Source organism: Pan troglodytes, chromosome 8 (genome assembly GCF_028858775.2).
Source record: "Pan troglodytes isolate AG18354 chromosome 8, NHGRI_mPanTro3-v2.0_pri, whole genome shotgun sequence".
Lineage (NCBI taxonomy): Eukaryota > Metazoa > Chordata > Mammalia > Primates > Hominidae > Pan > Pan troglodytes.
The window spans coordinates 122,707,416-122,727,812 of NC_072406.2; the positions used below are offsets into that span (position 1 = coordinate 122,707,416).

At 37.2% G+C, this 20,397-nt stretch overlaps 1 protein-coding gene across 1 annotated transcript in view; it reads left to right on the forward strand.

Moving 5' to 3' along the window:
* The window catches only part of SMC3 (structural maintenance of chromosomes 3), a 37,554-nt gene extending 17,461 nt beyond the window's left edge, over nt 1–20,093 (forward strand). The window contains exons 14-29 of the mRNA XM_016919315.4: nt 5,008–5,111; nt 5,295–5,394; nt 5,815–5,975; nt 6,397–6,538; nt 8,494–8,644; nt 11,846–11,998; nt 13,583–13,734; nt 15,080–15,238; nt 15,856–15,963; nt 16,455–16,563; nt 17,105–17,352; nt 17,434–17,646; nt 17,942–18,133; nt 18,293–18,470; nt 18,652–18,758; nt 19,690–20,093. Of these exons, the coding sequence (XP_016774804.1) occupies nt 5,008–5,111; nt 5,295–5,394; nt 5,815–5,975; nt 6,397–6,538; nt 8,494–8,644; nt 11,846–11,998; nt 13,583–13,734; nt 15,080–15,238; nt 15,856–15,963; nt 16,455–16,563; nt 17,105–17,352; nt 17,434–17,646; nt 17,942–18,133; nt 18,293–18,470; nt 18,652–18,758; nt 19,690–19,761 (2,349 nt within the window). The 3' untranslated portion in view covers nt 19,762–20,093. The remainder of the gene's footprint in view (nt 1–5,007; nt 5,112–5,294; nt 5,395–5,814; nt 5,976–6,396; nt 6,539–8,493; nt 8,645–11,845; nt 11,999–13,582; nt 13,735–15,079; nt 15,239–15,855; nt 15,964–16,454; nt 16,564–17,104; nt 17,353–17,433; nt 17,647–17,941; nt 18,134–18,292; nt 18,471–18,651; nt 18,759–19,689) is intronic.
* The last annotated feature ends 304 nt before the right edge of the window (nt 20,094–20,397 follow it).

A 20,397-nucleotide genomic window follows, 5' to 3' on the forward strand; every position in this document is an offset into this window, starting at 1 on the left:
TAAAGAATATTCATGTCATTGAGCCTTTATGTAGATTAAGTATATTAAAATGTATGTATGTATTTTTAATTTTTTTGAGATAGGGTCTTGTTCTGTCACCCAATCTGGAGTGCAGTGATACAAACACAACTCACTGCAGCCTCCACCTTCCAGGCTCAGCGATCCTCCATCCTTAGCCTCCTAACTGGGACCACAGGCATGTATCACCAGACCCAGCAAAATTTTTATTTATTTTTTTGTAGAGACGAGGTCTTGCCATGTAGCCTAGGCTGGTCTCGAAATCTTGGGCTTAAGCAATCCTCCGACCTTGGCCTCCCAAAGTGGTGGGATTAGAAGCATGAGCCACTGTGCCCAGCTTAAAATATGTTTTTATGAATTGGTAGCATGTGTCTTACATACCCTTAATTTAACAAGATGTCACAACATATGTCTAAAATAGCTTGTTGGTAACTTTTTTTTTTTGAGATGGAGTTTGGCTCTTGTTGCCCAGGCTAGAGTGCAATGGTGCAATTTCGGCTCACTGCAACCTCAGCCTCCTGAGTAGCTGGGATTACAGGCATGCACCACCAAGCCCGGCTAATTTTGTATTTTTAGTAGACATGGGGTTTCTCCATGTTGGTCAGGCTGCTTTCAAACTCCCAACCTCAGGTGATCTGCCCGCCTCAGCCTCCCAAAGTGCTGGGGTTACAGGCGTGAGCCGCCGTGCCCAGCTGATAGTAACAATTTTTTTTTTTTTTTTTGATACGAGTCTCACTGTGTCGCCCAGTCTGGAGTGCAGTGGCGTGATCTCAGCTCACTGCAACCTCCACCTCCCGAGTTCAAGCAATTCTCTGCCTCAGCCTCCCGAGTGGCTGGGATTACAGGTGCCTGCCACCACGCCCGGCTAATTTTTTTGTATTTTTAGTAGAGGTGAGGTTTCACCATCTTGGCCAGGCTGGTCTTGAACTCCTGACCTCGAGATCCACCCGCCTCAGCCTTCCAAAGTGCTAGGATTGCAGGCGTGAGCCACCACGCCCGGTGTAATATTTTTTTTAAAAAAAACTTCATTTTTTGGTATTCCAGCATCTTATGTTACATTTAGTTGTCATGTTTCTTTTATCTGCTTTAATCTGGACCAGTTCTTCAGTTTTTTCTTGACTTTTGGGACTTGACATTTTAAATTATTTGTTATAAAGTACATATATTTATGTACTTATTAATTGTATATTATATATAATTATTTGTCCCTAATCTCTTCTTTTTTTTGGAGATGGAGTCTTGCTCTGTCGCCCAGGCTGGAGTGCAGTGGCGCAATCTCGGCTCACTGTACCCTCCGCTTCCCGGGTTCAAGCAAGTCTCCTGCCTCAGCCTCCCAAGTAGCTGGGACCACAGGCACATGCCACCACGCCTGGCTAATTTTTTGTATTTTTAGTAGAATGGGGTTTCACTGTGTTAGCCAGGATGGTCTCGATCTCTTGACCTTGTGACCTGCCTGCCTCGGCCTCCCAAAGTGCTGGGATTATAGGTGTGAGCCACCATGCCTGGCCCCTAATCTGTTATAGTGATTTGCCCACTTCAAGTTTTTGGTGACTCACCTTTAAATGTATCCAAAACCTCAGTGAAGTTTTAAAGAAAGAGCTGTTTTCTTTGTACTCATATTCTCACTTTACATAAAGAAAAAAATATATAGTGGGGAGCAAACACAACAGCCTCTGTAGGCATAAATAATAGGTAGGTAAAATTGCCAGGAGTGTAGCCTGCTGTTTTTGGAAGTCCAGTCGTGCTGTGGGTTTTAGTTGTGATACTTTGTGGAAGGAGTGGAAAAGTTGGGTTAATCCAGGCAGTTCTTTATATGGTTAGTATAGTCTGAACTGATAGTTAACACCTCCTTTCTTGAAATAAAATGAGTTTTCTCTTGAGTTTATGAAACCAACCTCAGCAGATGCCCTTTTTGAAGGCGCCTCCAGTGAGAGAATTTATTCATTTTTTGTCATGCTTGAAGTTCATTATTTTCCAGTATTCCAGCCACACTTTTGGTTATCAGAATGACCATTTGTGAAGATGAAGCCTTTCCTTTGGACAGAGATGATTTTATAATGCTGATTTTGTTATGTAAATAGCCTTTTTTTTTTTAGACAGTCCCACTCTGTTGCCAGGCTGGAGTGCAATGGTGCGATCTTGGCTCACTGCAACCTCTGCCTCCTGGGTTCAAGCGATTCTCCTACCTCAGCCTCCCACGTAGCTGAGATTACAGGCGCCCGCCGCTGCGCCTGGCTAATTTTTGTATTTTAGTAGAGACAGGGTTTCACCATGTTGGTCAGGCTGGTCTCGAACTCCTGACCTCAGGTGATCCGCCCACCTCAGCCTCCCAAAGTGCTGGGATTACAGGCGTGAGCCACTGCGCCCGGCGTAAATAGCCTTTTGCCTCTTGGTATAATCCTAAATTAATTTTTCCACAGTGTATTTTTAAAACCTGCAGTATGAAAAATAAAATGTCTTTCTGGTAGTTTTATTATGCTTTATTACGGTTCATTTATGTGATACGTATCCTACATACTTATCAAACTAAGTTTTTAGACTTTTCTAACTTATGTCAGTGGTATCTTGGCCGTAGCAACTGCTGTGGAGAAGGGGAAGCTCTTAGATAGTTTCAGTGCAAACTAAATGTTTTCTCTTTTCCAGGTTGTAATGCATTTAATAAAGTCTACAAAACATTATATTTTGAATTTAATATAGGTAGCTTACTTTATTACTGGTTCTGAGTAGCCTCATGGTGTCAGAAAGGGAACCATTAGTGTTCAGATACACCTGGAAAAAAACAAAGTATGTAGGACTTAAGAAATACTGTAAGCTGCCAGGCGCAGTGGCTTACGCCTGTAATCCCAGCACTTTGGGAGGCCGAGGTGGACGGATCACGAGGTCAGGAGATCGAGACCATCCATCCTGGCTAACACGGTGAAACCACATCTCTACTAAAAAATACAAAAAATTAGCTGGGCGTGGTGGCGGGCGCCTGTAGTCCCAGCTACTCGGGGGGCTGAGGCAGGAGAATGGCGTGAACCTGGGAGGCAGAGCTTGCAGTGAGCCAAGATTGCACCACTGCACTCCAGCCTGGACGACAGAGCAAGACTTCATCTCAAAGGAAAAAAAAAAAGAAATACTGTAAGCTGTAATGCTAGTTAATAACACAACAGTCTTTGAATTGTTTAGGACTGTAAAAGTTGAAAAATTAATTTAGGAAAACTGACTCTTCAAGGTTTATACTCTTCTTTTAGCATGTGTTCAGATAGCCTGGGGATGAATTAAGTAATTGCTGCAGAAAAGTTAAATTTTACATAGGGAATTTGTTAACTCTTTTATGGTTTCAGATACCATTGAGTCCCAAATTCCTTATGTGTAGAATTAAAGGGTTTAATTATCCAAGATGTTAAAAGTCATTCTGATTATCCAAGATTTTTTGAGACAGAGTCTCGCTGTGTCACCAGGTTGGAGTGCAGTGGCACAATCTCGGCTCACTGCAACCTTCCCCTCCTGGGTTCAAGTGATTCTCCTGCCTCAGCCTCCCCCAGTGGCTGGGACTACAGGCGTGTGCCATCACGCCTGGCTAATTTTTGTATTTTCAGTAGAGACGGGGTTTCACGATGTTGCCCAGGATCGTCTCCATCTCTTGACTTCATGAGCTGCCCACCTCGGCCTCCCAAAGTGCTGGGATTACAGGTGTGAGCCACCGCGCCCGGCCAATCTAAGATTTTATGACTCAGTAGTAACATTGACTTTTTGTCAGTGGAATTAGTAGTAACATTGACTTTTGTCCATTAAAATTTTGGACAAAAAGTCAGTGTTACTACTGAGGACGAATAATTGTTAGTACTCTGTGGGAATATTTACAATTACTTTGATATCTGACAATAATTAGTTATAATACAGATGAATGTAATTACTTTATGAAGCAGTTTGAAGCCCTTCCCCTGAAGGATGATCTTCAGCTTTATTTTGCTTGTCTTATTGCTTCCCAATAAGGCAAGGATTTTTGTTTGCTTTGGTCTTTTATGATTCCCCAGCTCTTCTAAGAATGCCTGGTACATACTGGGGTTTTGGTAACTTCACTAAGTGGATGAAGTGTCAGCTTCATTAAACTCTAGCCAATGAGGCTATTGGATTTTTTCAGCTCAGTATAGTCTACTAAATTAATGAATACAGTTCATTAATTCTCAAGGAAACAGCATCTTATGTTAGGTTCTTAGAGATTTGTTATAGGTTCTGCCAAGATTTTTAACTCATTTTTCTTGAATGTAAAATAGTTGAAAATAGTTTTTGTGTTCTGTTGTGTGTGTGTGTAGAGGGGGCAGTATGAAAGTATATAATGGACTATTATGAGAACTTAGAATTTTTTTTCTAAAATTCTGGAGTGTATATTATAGAAATAGGAAGATTTAGATCACTAATGAACAAATTAACTTTTAGCAACATGTTTTATAGTATTTAATGGTTTGTGTTTTCTGGTGGTATGCTCTTTTGCCTAAAGACAACTTTTAAAAACTGAAATGGGGCCGGGCGCAGTGTCTCACGCCTGTAATCTCAGCACTTTGGGAGGCCGAGACGGGCGGATCATGAGGTCAGGAGATCGAGACCATCCTGGCTAACACGGTGAAACCCCGTCTCTACTAAAAATACAAAAAACAAAAAAAACAGAAACTGAAATTGGATTTTTCAACAGCATGATTGAGGTATAATTCACATACAGTAAATTGTACATATTTAGTGTACATCATTTTTCCTAGTCAGGAAAGTGGCAAAAATAAAGTATATAATTTGATGAGTTTTGACATATGCATACATCTGTAAAACCATCACCACAGTTAAGACAATAAACATGTTTATTACCCAAAAGTGTTTTCCATACCCCTTTGTAATTCCTCCCTCACCTTTTGTCCGCCTCCCCCATCCATCTGCAACCACTGATCTGCTTTCTATCAGTGTAGATTAGTTTCATGAAATTGAATTTTAAATTTATTTTTATTTCCATAGAAACTGGACCAGGATCTTAATGAAGTCAAAGCTCGAGTAGAAGAACTGGACAGAAAATATTACGAAGTAAAAAATAAGAAAGATGAACTACAAAGTGAAAGAAAGTTAGTATAGACTAAAATGTGCATTAATGTTTTTAGTAATGTTCGTTACTAGCTGTTATGTGGTCTTTAAGTTACAAGTTAACCGGTCAGGCTTGTTTTGTGTATTTTGATTCTAAACTGTATACTGTTAATGCATCCTCATATGTGTTTAAAATTAAAGACAGTCTACTTTTTATTTATTAGCTACTTGTGGAGAGAAGAGAATGCAGAACAGCAAGCACTTGCTGCTAAAAGAGAAGATCTTGAAAAGAAGCAACAACTTCTTAGAGCAGCAACAGGAAAGGTGGGCAGGTTCTTTTCATCACCTCTGTTTACACTGAGTCATTGAGTTAATCGTTATGTAATAATTTTTTACCTTTCAAGGTGTAGGTCATGGGTTCCAAGTGATAAATAGGAGTCCAAATTATCTTCTAAATATGAAATGATAGAGATTAAATAGTTTTATTACTACACATACTATTAATAGCACTTTTGATGTTCAGATAAAGAGCCCATTTTTAACACTACTGTTATAGAACAGAACCTATCATATAAGGTGTTACATGTAGTTGGCATATTGTGAGGAGGTGATGTGTTTGTTGGAGAGGATGTTTAGTTTAATCACTGGTATATTTTTAAAATGTATGGTGTTGTGGGCTCATTCCTTACCAGGAGTGCCATTGATGATATTATTTTAATATTTTTCATTTCTGACAACTTACAGGCCATTTTAAATGGAATAGACAGCATAAACAAAGTGCTAGACCACTTTCGTCGAAAAGGAATAAACCAGCATGTTCAAAATGGCTATCATGGTATTGTAATGAATAACTTTGAATGTGAACCAGCTTTCTACACATGCGTGGAAGTCACTGCTGGAAACAGGTTAAAGCTTTTGCTTGATATTTAGCATTTTTAGAAGAGGGAATAAGAATAGCTTAAGAAACAACTTTTGTAGTTTTTGTACAACATATCTTCCATTATCTTTTTATATCGCGGTTCCTTAACTTTCTAATTAAAGAAGTAGATGCTAAGTATTTGTTCCTAATTATAGAAGCTAGAACTTTCCCCTTTTGGGAGTTTCTCCCTCCCCGCCATTGGAATTTTTAAAGTAGTCTTATTTTAAAAAATTATTTGGATTATATAGGAAAAAACTGTTTGATGCTTAAGTGTTTATAATATTTTAAAAGTGCACACCTTTAGTCCCAGCTATGCAGGAGGCTGAGGTGGGAGGATTGATAAGTTTGGGCAACATGGGGAGACCCTGAGTACCAATAAAGATTTGTCTTACTCTGTTTATGTTTAGGTTATTTTATCACATTGTTGATTCAGATGAAGTCAGCACGAAGATTTTAATGGAGTTTAATAAAATGAATCTTCCTGGAGAGGTTACTTTTCTGCCTCTTAACAAGTTAGATGTCAGGGATACAGCTTATCCTGAAACCAATGTGAGTCATTGTGTGATAAGGTGTATTTCTCTTTTATAATGTTATTTTTTAATCACATAGTCTAACACATGCTAGTGCCCAGGCACTATACACTGGGATTCAGTGGTGTGTGAGATAAAAATATCTGTCTTCCCATGGACCTTAGTGCTGAGTGGGTTTTGGGGAGGGAGACAGAAGTCACAGCTATGATTGGTGTGGTGATGCACGCCTGTAATCCCAGCTACTTGGGAGGCTGAAGTGGGAGGATCATTTAAAAAGAAGAGAAAAAAGCTAAGATATGAAACAAATCATTGCAAATGTGCAGTGTTAAAAGCTTAAGTACAGGATACTTTGAGAGCATATCTGGGAGTGACATAATTAAGGTTAGGGAGTTGGAGAAAGATTCCCAAGGAACTGTCATGTATAGATTTAAAGTGTCTTGATGTACTTAGGATTAAATGAAAAAAATGGCTAGTAAGGTGATAGACTTCGGAAGCATAATATTGCTTTTGTTGGTAACAAAAGTGCACTTCAGGTGGATTAAAAATATTCTTCAGACACCATTCTTAGAACAGTGTAATTGCTTTGAGGTACTTGACTTCAGAATGTTGATGGTAGTATCAACTGTTTTACCATCCTCTGAAGTTAAAGCTGAAACCCCATGAGAATGATCAATAATTTAAGTGGAACATTAAGAATCTTGTAAGCTATCAAAGGGTCTGACTTTTTCTGCTATCACATCTACAAATTGTCTTTGAAGTTTGGGTAAGAAAAATTGAGTCTCAAAAACATGATGTATGAATGGAACGAGACACAAAGGAATACATGGAGCGTGGTTCCATTTACGCTGAGTAAACAAAACCAAACTTAGGGCCAGGCTCGGTGGCTCACGCCTGTAATCCCCTCACTTTGGGAGGGGGAGGTGGGCGGATCACCTGAGGTTAGGAGTTCAAGACCAGCCTGGCCAACATGGCAAAACCCTGTCTCTACTAAAAACACAAAAAATTAGCTGGACATGGTAGTAGGCACCTGTAATCCCAGGTACTTGGGAGGCTGAAGCGGGAAAATCACTTGAACTGGGGAGGCAGAGGTTGCAGTGAGCCAAGATCATGCCACCGTACTTCATCCTGGCAACAGAGCAAGACTCCATCTCAAAAAAAAAAAATATATATATATAGAACTGGGAAGTGCAAGGAAGTGTTAGCACAGTCATGGCAGTGGTCGTTTCTGGCAGGTAACCACTGTAGGTAACTGCTTTGTGATTAGGAAAGGAGCACACCCATGACTTCTGGGGTGTCAGCAGTGTTCTGTTTCTTGTGTGGTGGTTATGTTGGTGTTCTATTAATTTACACTGAATACTTAACTGCATTTTTCTATATAGGATATATTTTCATAATTTTAAAAACCCTGTTCTAACAGTTTAGGAGAGAGGAAATGAAATTTTATCTGACAAAATATTTTCCTGAATATCTAATTTAGATGTATAAAATATGTAAAATTAAAACATTTTGAGGAAGTACTATTTATATTTATATTTAGCCCTTTTATGTGAGAGATACTATCGTAAGTTTTGCATATATTAACTCATTTAGTCTTCACAACTTTATAAGGAAGATATGTATTGTCTACGATTTTGTAGATAAAGTAACTATTATCTGAGGAAGTTAAGCAACTTGTCCACAGTACACATCTGATAAATGGTGAAACGAGTGTTTGAATTTGGGCAGTCTAGCTTCAGAACCACTAAACTCTTTAGCACTATTAGGCTCTACTATTGAAAACCTTGATTACAAGAGCAGAATTACCAGGATATTCTAGTGGAATGAGTCTTCTAACTACTTCAGGGAAAACGTCAATCGTTTTGAAATATAATGGTGTTTATAGTTTATTTGTATTTCATAAAGATGTAATTTCGTAATTCTAAGTTCTTAGTTAACTGTGTTGTGATCTCTCTGTTGACAAAATTTCATTTTTAGGATGCTATTCCTATGATCAGCAAACTGAGGTACAATCCTAGATTTGACAAAGCTTTCAAACATGTGTTTGGAAAGACTCTTATTTGTCGTAGCATGGAAGTTTCAACCCAGCTGGCCCGTGCTTTCACTATGGACTGTATTACTTTGGAAGGTTTGTAATACTAATTCTTAGCTTTAAACAGATAAATTCGAACAAATCATTTAAAATATATAATCTGGCTGGGCGCAGTGGCTCATGCCTGTAATCCCAGCACTTTGGGAGGCTGAGGCGGGTGGATCACCTGAAGTCAGAAGTTCAAGACCAACCTGGCTAATGAGGCGAAACCCTGTCTCCACTAAAAATACAAAGATTAGCTGGGTGTGGTGGTGTGCACCTGTAGTCCCAGCTACTCAGGAGGCTGGGGCAGGAGAATTGCTTGAACCTGGGAGGCAGTGGTTGCAGTGAGCCGAGATCACGCCACTGCACTCCAGCTTGGGTGACAGAGCGAGACTCTGTCTCAAAAAACAAAGAGACATATAATCTGTATAATATGTCAGTTGAGCTGTATGCATGTCTGATGAATATATCTTATAGTATTTTGGAGACATTCTGGTTTTGAGAGTATTCGAAAAATTCATCCTTTGCCTTTGGCCGGGCGTGGTGGCTCACATCTATATATAACCCCAGCACTTTGGGAGGCTGAGGCAGGTGGATAACTTGAGGAGGGAATTCAAAACATGGTGAAACCCCATCTCTACTAAAAATACAAAAAATTAGCTGGGTGTGGTGGCGCACACCTGTAATCCCAACTACTCAGAAGGCTGAGGCATGAGAATGGCTTAAACCTGGGAGGCAGAGGGTGCAGTGAGCCAACATCACACCCCTGCACTCCAGCCTGGGTGATAGATCAAGATCCTGTCTCAAAAAAAAAGAAAAGTTTATTTTCAATTATTTTATCGTTTTTTAAATAGTTGGTTTGTTCAATTAAGAGTCCAGACAGGGTTCGTACTTGATATTTTGTTGATGTCTCTGAAATGTGATCATTTGGTGTATAGCAGGGGTTCTTAACCTTTTTTGCAGTGTGGACTGCTTTGGCTGTTTGAAGCCTATGGATCTTTCTTCACAATTTTTTTTTTAATTTTTTAATTTTTAATTTTTACTTTTTTTCTTTTCCACAACAAAAGCCACATTCAACACAATTTTTAATGCATAAATTAAAATACTTTGGATAACAAAGGAGATGAATTGTATTCGCATGGTTATTATTTTTAAAAATGTTATATAATTCTTTAATGTATTCAAAAAACAAGATAGTAGTGGGTCTAATAGCTACCATAAGTTTGAAGTACTGACACATGTAAACAATACTTTGACATCTGACAAGTGTTACCTAATATGAAAATAGCTCTTCTTTTGGTAGTCACAGATACTAATACTACTACTGTGGTTCTTGTCGTGTTTGTTATAGAAGGGAAATGCTAAATCTCATTTTGAGGTTAATAAAAATAAAGATGTAAATTTTTTTCCTACTCAAATCACAGATCTTCTGAATTTTATCTTTGAAATCCAGGTTAAGAACCTCCAGTATATAGGTTTAGTTTACCTGCCCTCAATTTTTTTTTTCCTCTTTATTTGTTGAAGAAAGCAGGTAAACCCGTCTCCCCCCAAGCTTTGTTTCTGTATATGTACAGTTTGTTGTGGTTGTTTTTGAACCATCCAAGAATAAGTAAAACATCATGACATGTCATCTCTAAAATTTAAGCATGCATCTCCTAACAATAAGAACATTCTTTTGTATAGCCACAGTATCATTGTTACACCTAAGAAATTTAACATTAACCTAATATCCTCTAAAAAAGTATCCATATTCAAGTGTTCTCAATTATCCTAAAATATTTTTCTATTTAGGATTAAATCAGGTATGCATATAGTGTCTTCTCTTTATTTTTTTTTTGAGATGGAGTTTCGAGCCCAGGCTGGAGTGCAGTGGCATGATCTCAGCTCACCACAACCTCCGCCTCCCAGGTTCAAGCGATTCTCCTGCCTCAGCCTCCCAAGTAGCTGGGATTACAGACATGCGCCACTATGCCCAGCTAATTTTGTGTTTAGTAGAGACGGGGTTTCTCTATGTTGGTCAGGCTGGTCTTGAACTCCTGACCTCAGGTGATCCGCCCACCTCAACCTCCCAAAGTGCTGGGATTACAGGCGTGAGCCACCATGCCCGGTCTAGATTCTTTAAATATAAGACAGTTCCTCCTGCTCCCTTCTCCCCACCCAGAGAAATCCAGAAAAGTTCCATTTTCTGGATTTGTCTTATTGCTTCCTCATCATTGTTTAAATATTGTTGGCATGAATGCTACATGAATGATATGTACTTATGGTGTCATATAATGTGTCCCATTGTTAGTGATACTAGGTTTGATCACCTGCAGATCTCTCCATTGTAAAGGTATCCCTTTGCCCCTTTGTAATTTAATAATATGTGAGATTATTCTTCAAGTCAGGTTCTCCCAACAACTTCAGTTGCTTTAGCACCTTTGTTGACTCTTGCCTGAATCAGTTGTTACACTGGGGGGTTTCAAAATGGTGATTCATAAATTCTGTTATTGCTGCTGCATTTATTAGCTGTCACTCTTCTGTAGAAAAGAGTCTCCAATTTTCATTTTTTAAAAAAGTATCACTGTGATTCATGAATTTTTTTTTAAAAAAATTCAATATGTTATTACATTGGTATTGTTATTTTGATGCTCAAATTTTCCCAAATATGGCCAGTGGAAATTTCAGGCTAGGTCCTGTGTCCTACTGATATTTCCTCTTTAGTCTTCACTTCCTTGCTCTCTGGTAGATGTTCAGGTTCAACTGGAGGGTCTTTTTTTTTTTTTTTTTTTTTTTAAAGACTGCAAATTTTGGCTGGGCACAGTGGCTTGACTCTGTAATCCCAGATACTTAAGAGGCTAAAACATGAGGATCACTTGAGGGCAGGAGTTCGAGAACCGCCTGGGCACATAGCAAGACCTGGTCTCTACAAAAAAGGTGTTGTGGTGGTGCACACCTGTAGTCCTAGCCACTCAGGAGGCTGAAGCAGGAGGATCACTTGAATCCAGGAGTTTGAGGTTGCAGTGAGCTATGACCGCACCACTGCACTCCAGCCTGAGCAACAAGAGCAAGACCCTGTCTCAAAAAAAAAAAAAAAAAAAAAAAAAAAAAAAAAAAAAATTCTAGCATTGAAAAGCAAAATTTTTTCAGGGTGGTTTAAATTATTTTCAATTTTCATTATCTACTTAAAGCCTGTAGGTTAGTTTTTTTGTTATAAGTCAATTTATCATTGAATAAAAAAGTTGTACAGACCTATTACATATGTTTTGTTTATAGGTGACCAAGTCAGCCATCGGGGTGCTCTAACTGGAGGTTATTATGACACAAGGAAGTCTCGACTTGAATTGCAAAAAGATGTTAGAAAAGCAGAAGAAGAACTAGGTGAACTTGAAGCAAAGCTCAATGAAAACCTGCGCAGAAATATTGAAAATATCTTTTTGTTTTGTGCATAATGATAGATATTGTGGGGGAAGAACTGTGTTTTGGTTGCCATATATAATCTTTTGTTTTTTCACATATTAAAAATTTCTTGTGTTTTAAGTTCAAGAGCTTATGTTTGTTTAGCTTTTGAAGACTAAAAGCTATTTTAATGATTCTTTGCTTAAGTGTTAAGTAGCTAATACCATGAAGTCACTTGGAAGAAAAGAACCCATAGAACACAAAAATAAAGGTTGTATCAGGCAAAGAAAGAGGAAACTGAGAAGGATCAGTTTGTGAATTGTACAAATAAAACCTTGGTAGTTTTTTTTTTTTTCCCCTTCTTCCCTGTTAAATTTATGTAAGCAAGAGATAATGTTTTAAGGAAGAGAGTGGGGGCGGCATCAGTAATGTTACATATTGCTTAGAAGTCAAATATATAAGGACTGGCATTTTATTGTACTTGTACAGTGGCACAGGCCTGTAGTCCCAGCTACTTGGGAGGCTGAGGCAGGAGGATCACTTGAGCCTGGGAGGTGGAGGTTGCGGTGAGCTGAGATCGCACCACTGCACTCCAGCCTGGGTGACAAAGTGGGACCCTGTCTCAAAAAAAAAAAAAAGAAGGTGGCAGGGGAGGGTGAAAAATGTTGGATTTTACTGTCTTGAAGTTATTTGGTGCAGATTTAATGTTAGTGGAGGAAATGGCTGTCAGATAACCAAGTCGGAGTAACCATAGTTTTTTTTTTTTTACATAAAAATGGTGCTGCATGAGGAGTGGTTAGTTCAGTTCACAAATGAAACAATTGTATATGTGGATTTTCTTAAAACCACCATGGTGCTTTGGTATAAGAAGTACTTTATGTGTGCTTTCCATTTTGCCACACAAGTTGAAAAATATAGGTACTTGAGCATCAAGAATAGATATAAAGTTAATGATTTTTAACTGCTTCAGGTGAAACTGGCATTTTTTTTAAAACTGCAGATTTATAACTTCTGTGCCATCAGTGCAAGCACAGAAAAAGAAAAATAAGCACCTGAGCTTTGACCTTGCAGGGGTCTGCATATCGCACTTTAAAGAACTGCCTGAATTTGGCAAGATGTTAACACAAAGAGAGTATGGGGAAATACTGAGGAAAAGGAGAATGTTGACAGTGTATACCAGCTGTCTTCCTGTGTTTGATAATCCAGCTAGATTGAATTATTCCACACATGGCAAGAACTCTTCATACATAAACCCTTAACATAGTGCCTTAAGCATAGTAACAGTAAACATTTGTTGAATGAAAAGATATTTAAAAGTATGTAATATTGTTAGATTTCACCTAACCTCCTTTATGGTTTTCCAAGAATTTGTTTTGTATAACTTTTAGTAAAACAGTATACATGTTATTCTGAGGGTGAAATGTTTCAAGCTTCTTTATGATTGAATGCATTTTGGGTAATATAGTTCAGCATTGTTTTGGTCCATAAATTTGAGGACATAAATGTTATTTGGGGGTAAAGAAAAGGAAGGGATACATGGTGTTGTGTCTAAAAAGAATTAAGAACATACGATATATTTACAACCTGGAGATAATTTTCCTTAGCCTTGTATATGGATTAATAATGAAATTGATCAGTTGATGAACCAAATGCAACAGATCGAGACCCAGCAAAGGAAATTTAAAGCATCTAGAGATAGCATATTATCAGAAATGAAGATGCTAAAAGAGAAGAGGCAGCAGTCAGAGAAAACCTTCATGCCTAAGGTTCGTAAGTATATCTTTGGTTATAGATCGATTGTTACAGATTAATAATATGGAAATATGAATCATACATTATATGGGTTATCCTTGAATTTTATGTTTCATTTTTGTTTGGACCCATACTTTTTTTTTTGAAGACAGAGTCTCTGTCTCACCCAGGCTGGAGTGCAGTGGTGCGTTCTCAGCTCACTGCAGCCTCCACCTCCTGGGTTCAAGCGATTTTCCTGTCTCAGCCTCCTGAGTAGCTGGGACTACAGACGTACGCCACCACATCCGGCTAATTTTGTGTTTTTAGTAGACATGGGGTTTCACCATGTTGTCCAGGCTTGTCTCAAACTCCTGACCTCAGATGATCCACCTGCCTTGCCCTCCCGAAGTGCTGGGATTACAAGTGTGAGCCACTGTGCCCAGGCTAGACCCATACTTTTGGATATCTACATCTATTTTACCATTCTTAAACCCATGGATACCCAAAGTCTCCTATTGTTGGCACGTTCAAACTTTCCACCTTCATGGAACAAATAGGCATTTGAAGCTATGACATAAGAGTACTGTCTGATGGTCAGTTTTTGTCAGTAACCATTTTTATCTGAAGCACAATGGAATTAGTTGAATATTTGATTCCGTTTTGTCCAGATTGTATTAAAATTAGAAAGCAAACTTATAAGTGATAGTGTGTTATTGGTCTCATAAACTTGACAGTTTTGACAAATCTTTTACTTAGTATAATACTAAAACTACAAAGAGCTTAAAAAAAAAAAAAAAGATGTGCCTACAGTTGTACCATCCCAACCATATTCTGACAACTTTTTTTTTTTTTGAGGGGGATGGAGTCTCGCCCTATCGCCCAGGCTGGAGTGCAATGGCGTGATCTCGGCTCACTGCAACCTCCACTTCCTGGGTTCAAGCGATTCTCCTGCCTCGGCCTCCAGAGTAGCTGGGATTACAGGCGTGTGCCTCCACACCCAGCTAATTTTTGTATTTTCAGTAGAGACGGGTTTCACCATGTTGGCCAGGCTCGTCTCGAACTCCTGACCTCATGATCCACCCACCTTGGCCTCCCAAAGTGCTGGGGTTACAGGCGTGAGCCACTGCGCCCGGCAACTTTTTGTTCTTATAATATGCCTGAAGATTTTTGTATAGTTTAATCATGGAATATGATCTGCCCCACCTATACTATTACATCATGTTTTTCTTGTTGCTAGAGTCCTAATTACCAAATTAATAGGCACCTAATATTTGAGTTGATATGTCTATATATTTAGCTCAAATATAGATTGTTTTAAAATTTTCACTATAAGTAATACAGTGGCTAATACCTTACTAATAAATGGATAATGTCATATAGCAACGTAGCTTACAGAGTTTGGAGGCAAGCTTGCATGCTATGGAGTCTACCAGAGAGTCATTGAAAGCAGAACTGGGAACTGATTTGCTTTCTCAACTGAGTTTGGAAGATCAGAAGAGAGTAGATGCACTGAATGATGAGATTCGTCAACTTCAGCAGGTAAGTAGACAGCTGACTGGAAAAAGAATTCATTAGTAATTGGCTATTGTGAAAAGGGCCTTTCTTGCTAACTAGGGGAATATGAAAGAACTGAGAAAATATTAAAATGAGGCTTGGACTTTTAATATACATAGGAGTAAATAAGATTTTGTTTTTCTAAACCATTCTAGCTAGGTTAGGATTATACAAGAAATTTTCATTTCCTTAAAATTTAGTTAATTAGCATTACTTATTAGTTGTAAGTATTGCTATGAGTTTGAGCTTGTTAGCCTTACCATATTTATCTTACTGCCTTTACATATTTAATGTTTTGATTAAGCATTTTAATTGATTTTTAAAACTGCATAGATGTAAACTACCAACACCGATTCTAAAAAATGAAAAGCATTTAAAGAAACTGTTTTTGACAGCATGCGTTATAAAAAGAGCCAGCCACAAAAATTTAACATTATGAATTGATAAGAGAAAAATGAAGTATAGGGCTTTTTTGAAGAATATAACATATTAAACTTCATTTCAGCTCACGTGAGCACAAGTACTAGAGAGGACAGCAAATGAGCACCATTCCTGTGTGTGAAATGTACATGCTTATATAGACAACTTTTTCTTAATTCTAGGAAAACAGACAGTTGCTAAATGAAAGAATTAAATTAGAAGGTATTATTACTCGAGTAGAGACTTATCTCAATGAGAATCTGAGAAAACGCTTGGACCAAGTAGAACAGGTGTGTATGTGTTTTTTTTTTTTTTTGTTTTTGTTTTTAAGGGCTCCTTGGTGGCCATGACCTATTGCAAGTGGTTATATCAGAGGCTCTGATTGAAAGCATGGGCTTTGGGGACAGAAAGCTTAGTGTCTTGTGGGCCTTGGGTTGGAATTCTGCCACCTAGTGTGTGATTTTGGACAAGTCACTATTTCTAAGCCTCAGTTTCTTGTGTAAATTAAGCATTATCATATTTGTTTTATATAATTGCTATCCTGACACATTCTAAGTACTTAGTAAATGTTAATATTTTTTCAGTGGTGGTTAGATGCTTAGAAATTTTCTAGTAATTATGTCTTTTTTTTCTTCCCTTTAATGGATACTTCTAAGTATTTGTAATTATATGATGTATTTATATTTTTTTGTTTTCTTGAATGTTTATTCAGACAATAGCCATAGAAAATGTTGGCAGTCATAACATTTGAAACTAATGGAATTTGTATTTTTTGTTACAGGAACTTAATGAGCTGAGAGAGACAGAAGGGGGTACTGTTCTCACAGCCACAACATCAGAACTTGAAGCCATCAATAAAAGAGTAAAAGACACTATGGCACGATCAGAAGGTGAATTTTTATGTAGTAAAATTTTGTTTATATGCATGTTTTATAAAATTGTTTACTACAGAATGAAATGTCCAAATAGGCAGAAGCATATACTAATGATTTTTTGTTTTAGGCAGAAGCATATACTAATGATTTTTTGTTTTCCATTATAAACAATGTATAGCAAATGGAATTTAGGAAGTTGACTATAAATAGTAACTTTTGTTTTACTGAAATGTTTATGACAATTTTGAGACCATAAATGATTCATTTTGTTGATAAAATATGAAATATCTGACTAAAGTTTCTCTTATCACTTAGTTGCTAGAAAATAACTATAGTTTATAAGCATTAATATTGAATAATGAAAATTATATATTTGAGTGACTCATATATACTTCTAATTTTGTACTGACTTAACGTGGTTCATAAATTTTCACAGAAAATTTTAAACACAAAACCTAAAACCTATTTTGGTAGGTTTGATCATAAAAATCTATACTCAACATATAACACTGGCTTTATAGGTATTATAGCCTAATTTTGTTTCCCCCCATCTTAGATTTGGACAATTCCATTGATAAAACAGAAGCTGGAATTAAGGAGCTTCAGAAGAGTATGGAGCGCTGGAAAAATATGGAAAAAGAACATATGGATGCTATAAATCATGATACTAAAGAACTGGAAAAGATGACAAATCGGCAAGGCATGCTATTGAAGAAGAAAGAAGAGTGTATGAAGAAAATTCGAGAACTTGGATCACTTCCCCAGGAAGCATTTGAAAAGTACCAGACACTGAGCCTCAAACAGGTTGGTTTTAAATTTGAAGTCTTGTTACAAATTGCTCAGTATATAAATTTATTTATATGAATACATATTTTCTCTTTATAGTTGTTTCGAAAACTTGAGCAGTGCAACACAGAATTAAAGAAGTACAGCCATGTTAACAAAAAGGCTTTGGATCAGTTTGTAAATTTCTCCGAGCAGAAAGAAAAGTTAATAAAGCGTCAAGAAGAGTTAGATAGGGGTTACAAATCGATCATGGAACTGATGAATGTACTTGAACTTCGGAAATATGAAGCTATTCAGTTAACTTTCAAACAGGTATGTTTCGCTTTGTAGTTAAAACATACACACAGAGGACAAAAGCTTCCAGTTCTTTTCAGTTTGTAAAGATTTTAAAGCTTTTTTCCTCATTACCAGGTGAATCTAATACATGTGAACAAACCTAGCATATAGGTTTACAGTAACTTGAATGTTTTACACAGCCCTTAGAAGGATCTAGTCTGTTATCCTTGTTCTTAAGATTAAAAAATAATTGGTTGCTTTTAAATATTTTACTTAAGTGTTATATATAATTCTAAGCAAAATTTATATTTCAATCTGCTTTTGTTTTAAGGTATCTAAGAACTTCAGTGAAGTATTCCAGAAGTTAGTACCTGGTGGCAAAGCTACTTTGGTGATGAAGAAAGGAGATGTGGAGGGCAGTCAGTCTCAAGATGAAGGAGAAGGGAGTGGTGAGAGTGAGAGGGGTTCTGGCTCACAAAGCAGTGTCCCATCAGTTGACCAGTTTACTGGAGTTGGAATTAGGGTAAAATACCTTTATATTCCATTTTCCTCAGAGCATTACCGTAATAGAATTTATAGTATCTTTTGCAAATCTGATTGGTGCATTATATGCAAGTTACTTTTGAAAGATGGTGGTGATTCTGCCCTTTAGGATATTAACTCATAATATGTTTATTTTTAGGTGTCATTTACAGGAAAACAAGGTGAAATGAGAGAAATGCAACAGCTTTCAGGTGGACAGAAATCCTTGGTAGCCCTTGCTCTGATTTTTGCCATTCAGAAATGTGACCCGGCTCCATTTTACTTGTTTGATGAAATTGACCAGGCTCTGGATGCTCAGCACAGAAAGGCTGTGTCAGGTACAGTTTCAGTACAGTTTTGGTTTTGTATTTAACAATAAGCTGGTAATATTTGCTGATGTATATATGAAAAAATCAAACTCAGGCAGTTTTGAATTTTAGTAAGAGTAAAGATAGTTGCTTTTTAAATTTACAGATCTGCTGAAAAGAAATTTGTTAAAGCACAATTTTCTTTTTACAGATATGATTATGGAACTTGCTGTACATGCTCAGTTTATTACAACTACTTTTAGGCCTGAACTGCTTGAGTCAGCTGACAAATTCTATGGTGTAAAGTTCAGAAATAAGGTAATTTTATTTTACATTGAGTTTAAGTTTGTATTTAATCAATTATATTTGTTGAATTCTGATTTTATGTTACTTAAATAGTGAAAGAAAACTTAGAAAGTCTTTGCTTATCTGATGTCTTTGTAAAGAAAGAACTTTTCCTTCAAATAACTATGAAGTTTAGCAGTATTTTATGGCGTTGCATTGGTTTTATTTTCATTGGCATTAATAAACAATATCTTTCTGTCCAGTCTATTCAATGCTTCTGTAATGCACAGTCTTTAACAATTATATATGTTCATTTGTATAGACTGCATAGCTCTTCCTGGGTGTCTTCCCAACCTTAAAATTCTTGATGAAATAGCAAAGTAATAGAAAGTGAACAAAAAGGTAGTTTAGATGTTTAGGCATGATATTTATTTCTTCAGAGCATTAAAATACATATTTTTTAAATCCATGCATTGAACAAACACCACTGTAAATAAAGGTTTTATAAGTCAGTGCTTCAGAATTATTTTCCTTCATATGTAAAATATAGGTGATAGTCCGGGCGCAATGGCTCATGCCTGTAATCCCAGCACTTTGGGAGGCCAAGGCAGGTAGATAACCAGGTCAGGAGTTTGAGACCAACGTGGCCAGTATGGTGAAACCCCCGTCTCTACTAAAAATACAAAAATTAGCTGGGCATGCTGGCGTGCACCTGTCGTCCCAGCTACTTGGGAGGCTGAGGCAGAATAATTGCTTGAACCTGGGAGGCGGAGGTAGCAGTGAGCCAAGATGGTGCCACTGCACTCCAGCCAGGGCAACAGGGCAAGACTCCATCTCAAAAAAAAAAAAAATTATAAATTAAAAAATGTAGTTAAATGTAGTTGATAGGCTGTATATATTTACCCTATACAATGTAAACACTGATGTAATTAACAGATTTTTGTTTTTAACATTTATTCTTCAGGTTAGTCATATTGATGTGATCACAGCAGAGATGGCCAAAGACTTTGTAGAAGATGATACCACACATGGTTAATTGGAAAATACTACCTACTGGTTTGGGAGATGTATATAGTAATATGATTCTCATACCCAGGAACTGTAAATTTAAACCTAAATATTTGGCCAATAGTTTTCAGACTTAAAGCATCATAGTCCTTTTATATTTGTCTTTGTATTTTATAAGATACTCTGTAATGTCATGTTTGTACTTACAGTTTAAGAATTTAATTTCCTGTACAACTTTTTGTAAAATGTTCTGCTCCTATTTTAAATGTTTTGAAACATGCTAAATATTCTTTCCTAATTATTTTATCACTTATACTACCTTTTTTATAGCTTCAATTAAATAATCGGTTTTATGACTAATACAGTGTTTTATGTGGCTTTTCATTTGTCATAGTCTCTTCCAGTGAGAACACTAATCAGATTGGATGTAAGGCCTCATTTTAACTTAATCACCTCTTTAAAAGACCTGTCTCCAAATACAGTTAAATTTGAGGTATTGAGGGTTAGGACTTCAACATGTGAGTTTGGGAAGGGAAGCACAAAATCAGCCCCTACCATGGTATATTTATCATTGATACATTACTATCAACTAAGCTCAAGATTTTATTCAGATTTGACTAGTTTTTCCACTAAGGCCCTTTTTCTTTTCTAGGATCCCACAGAG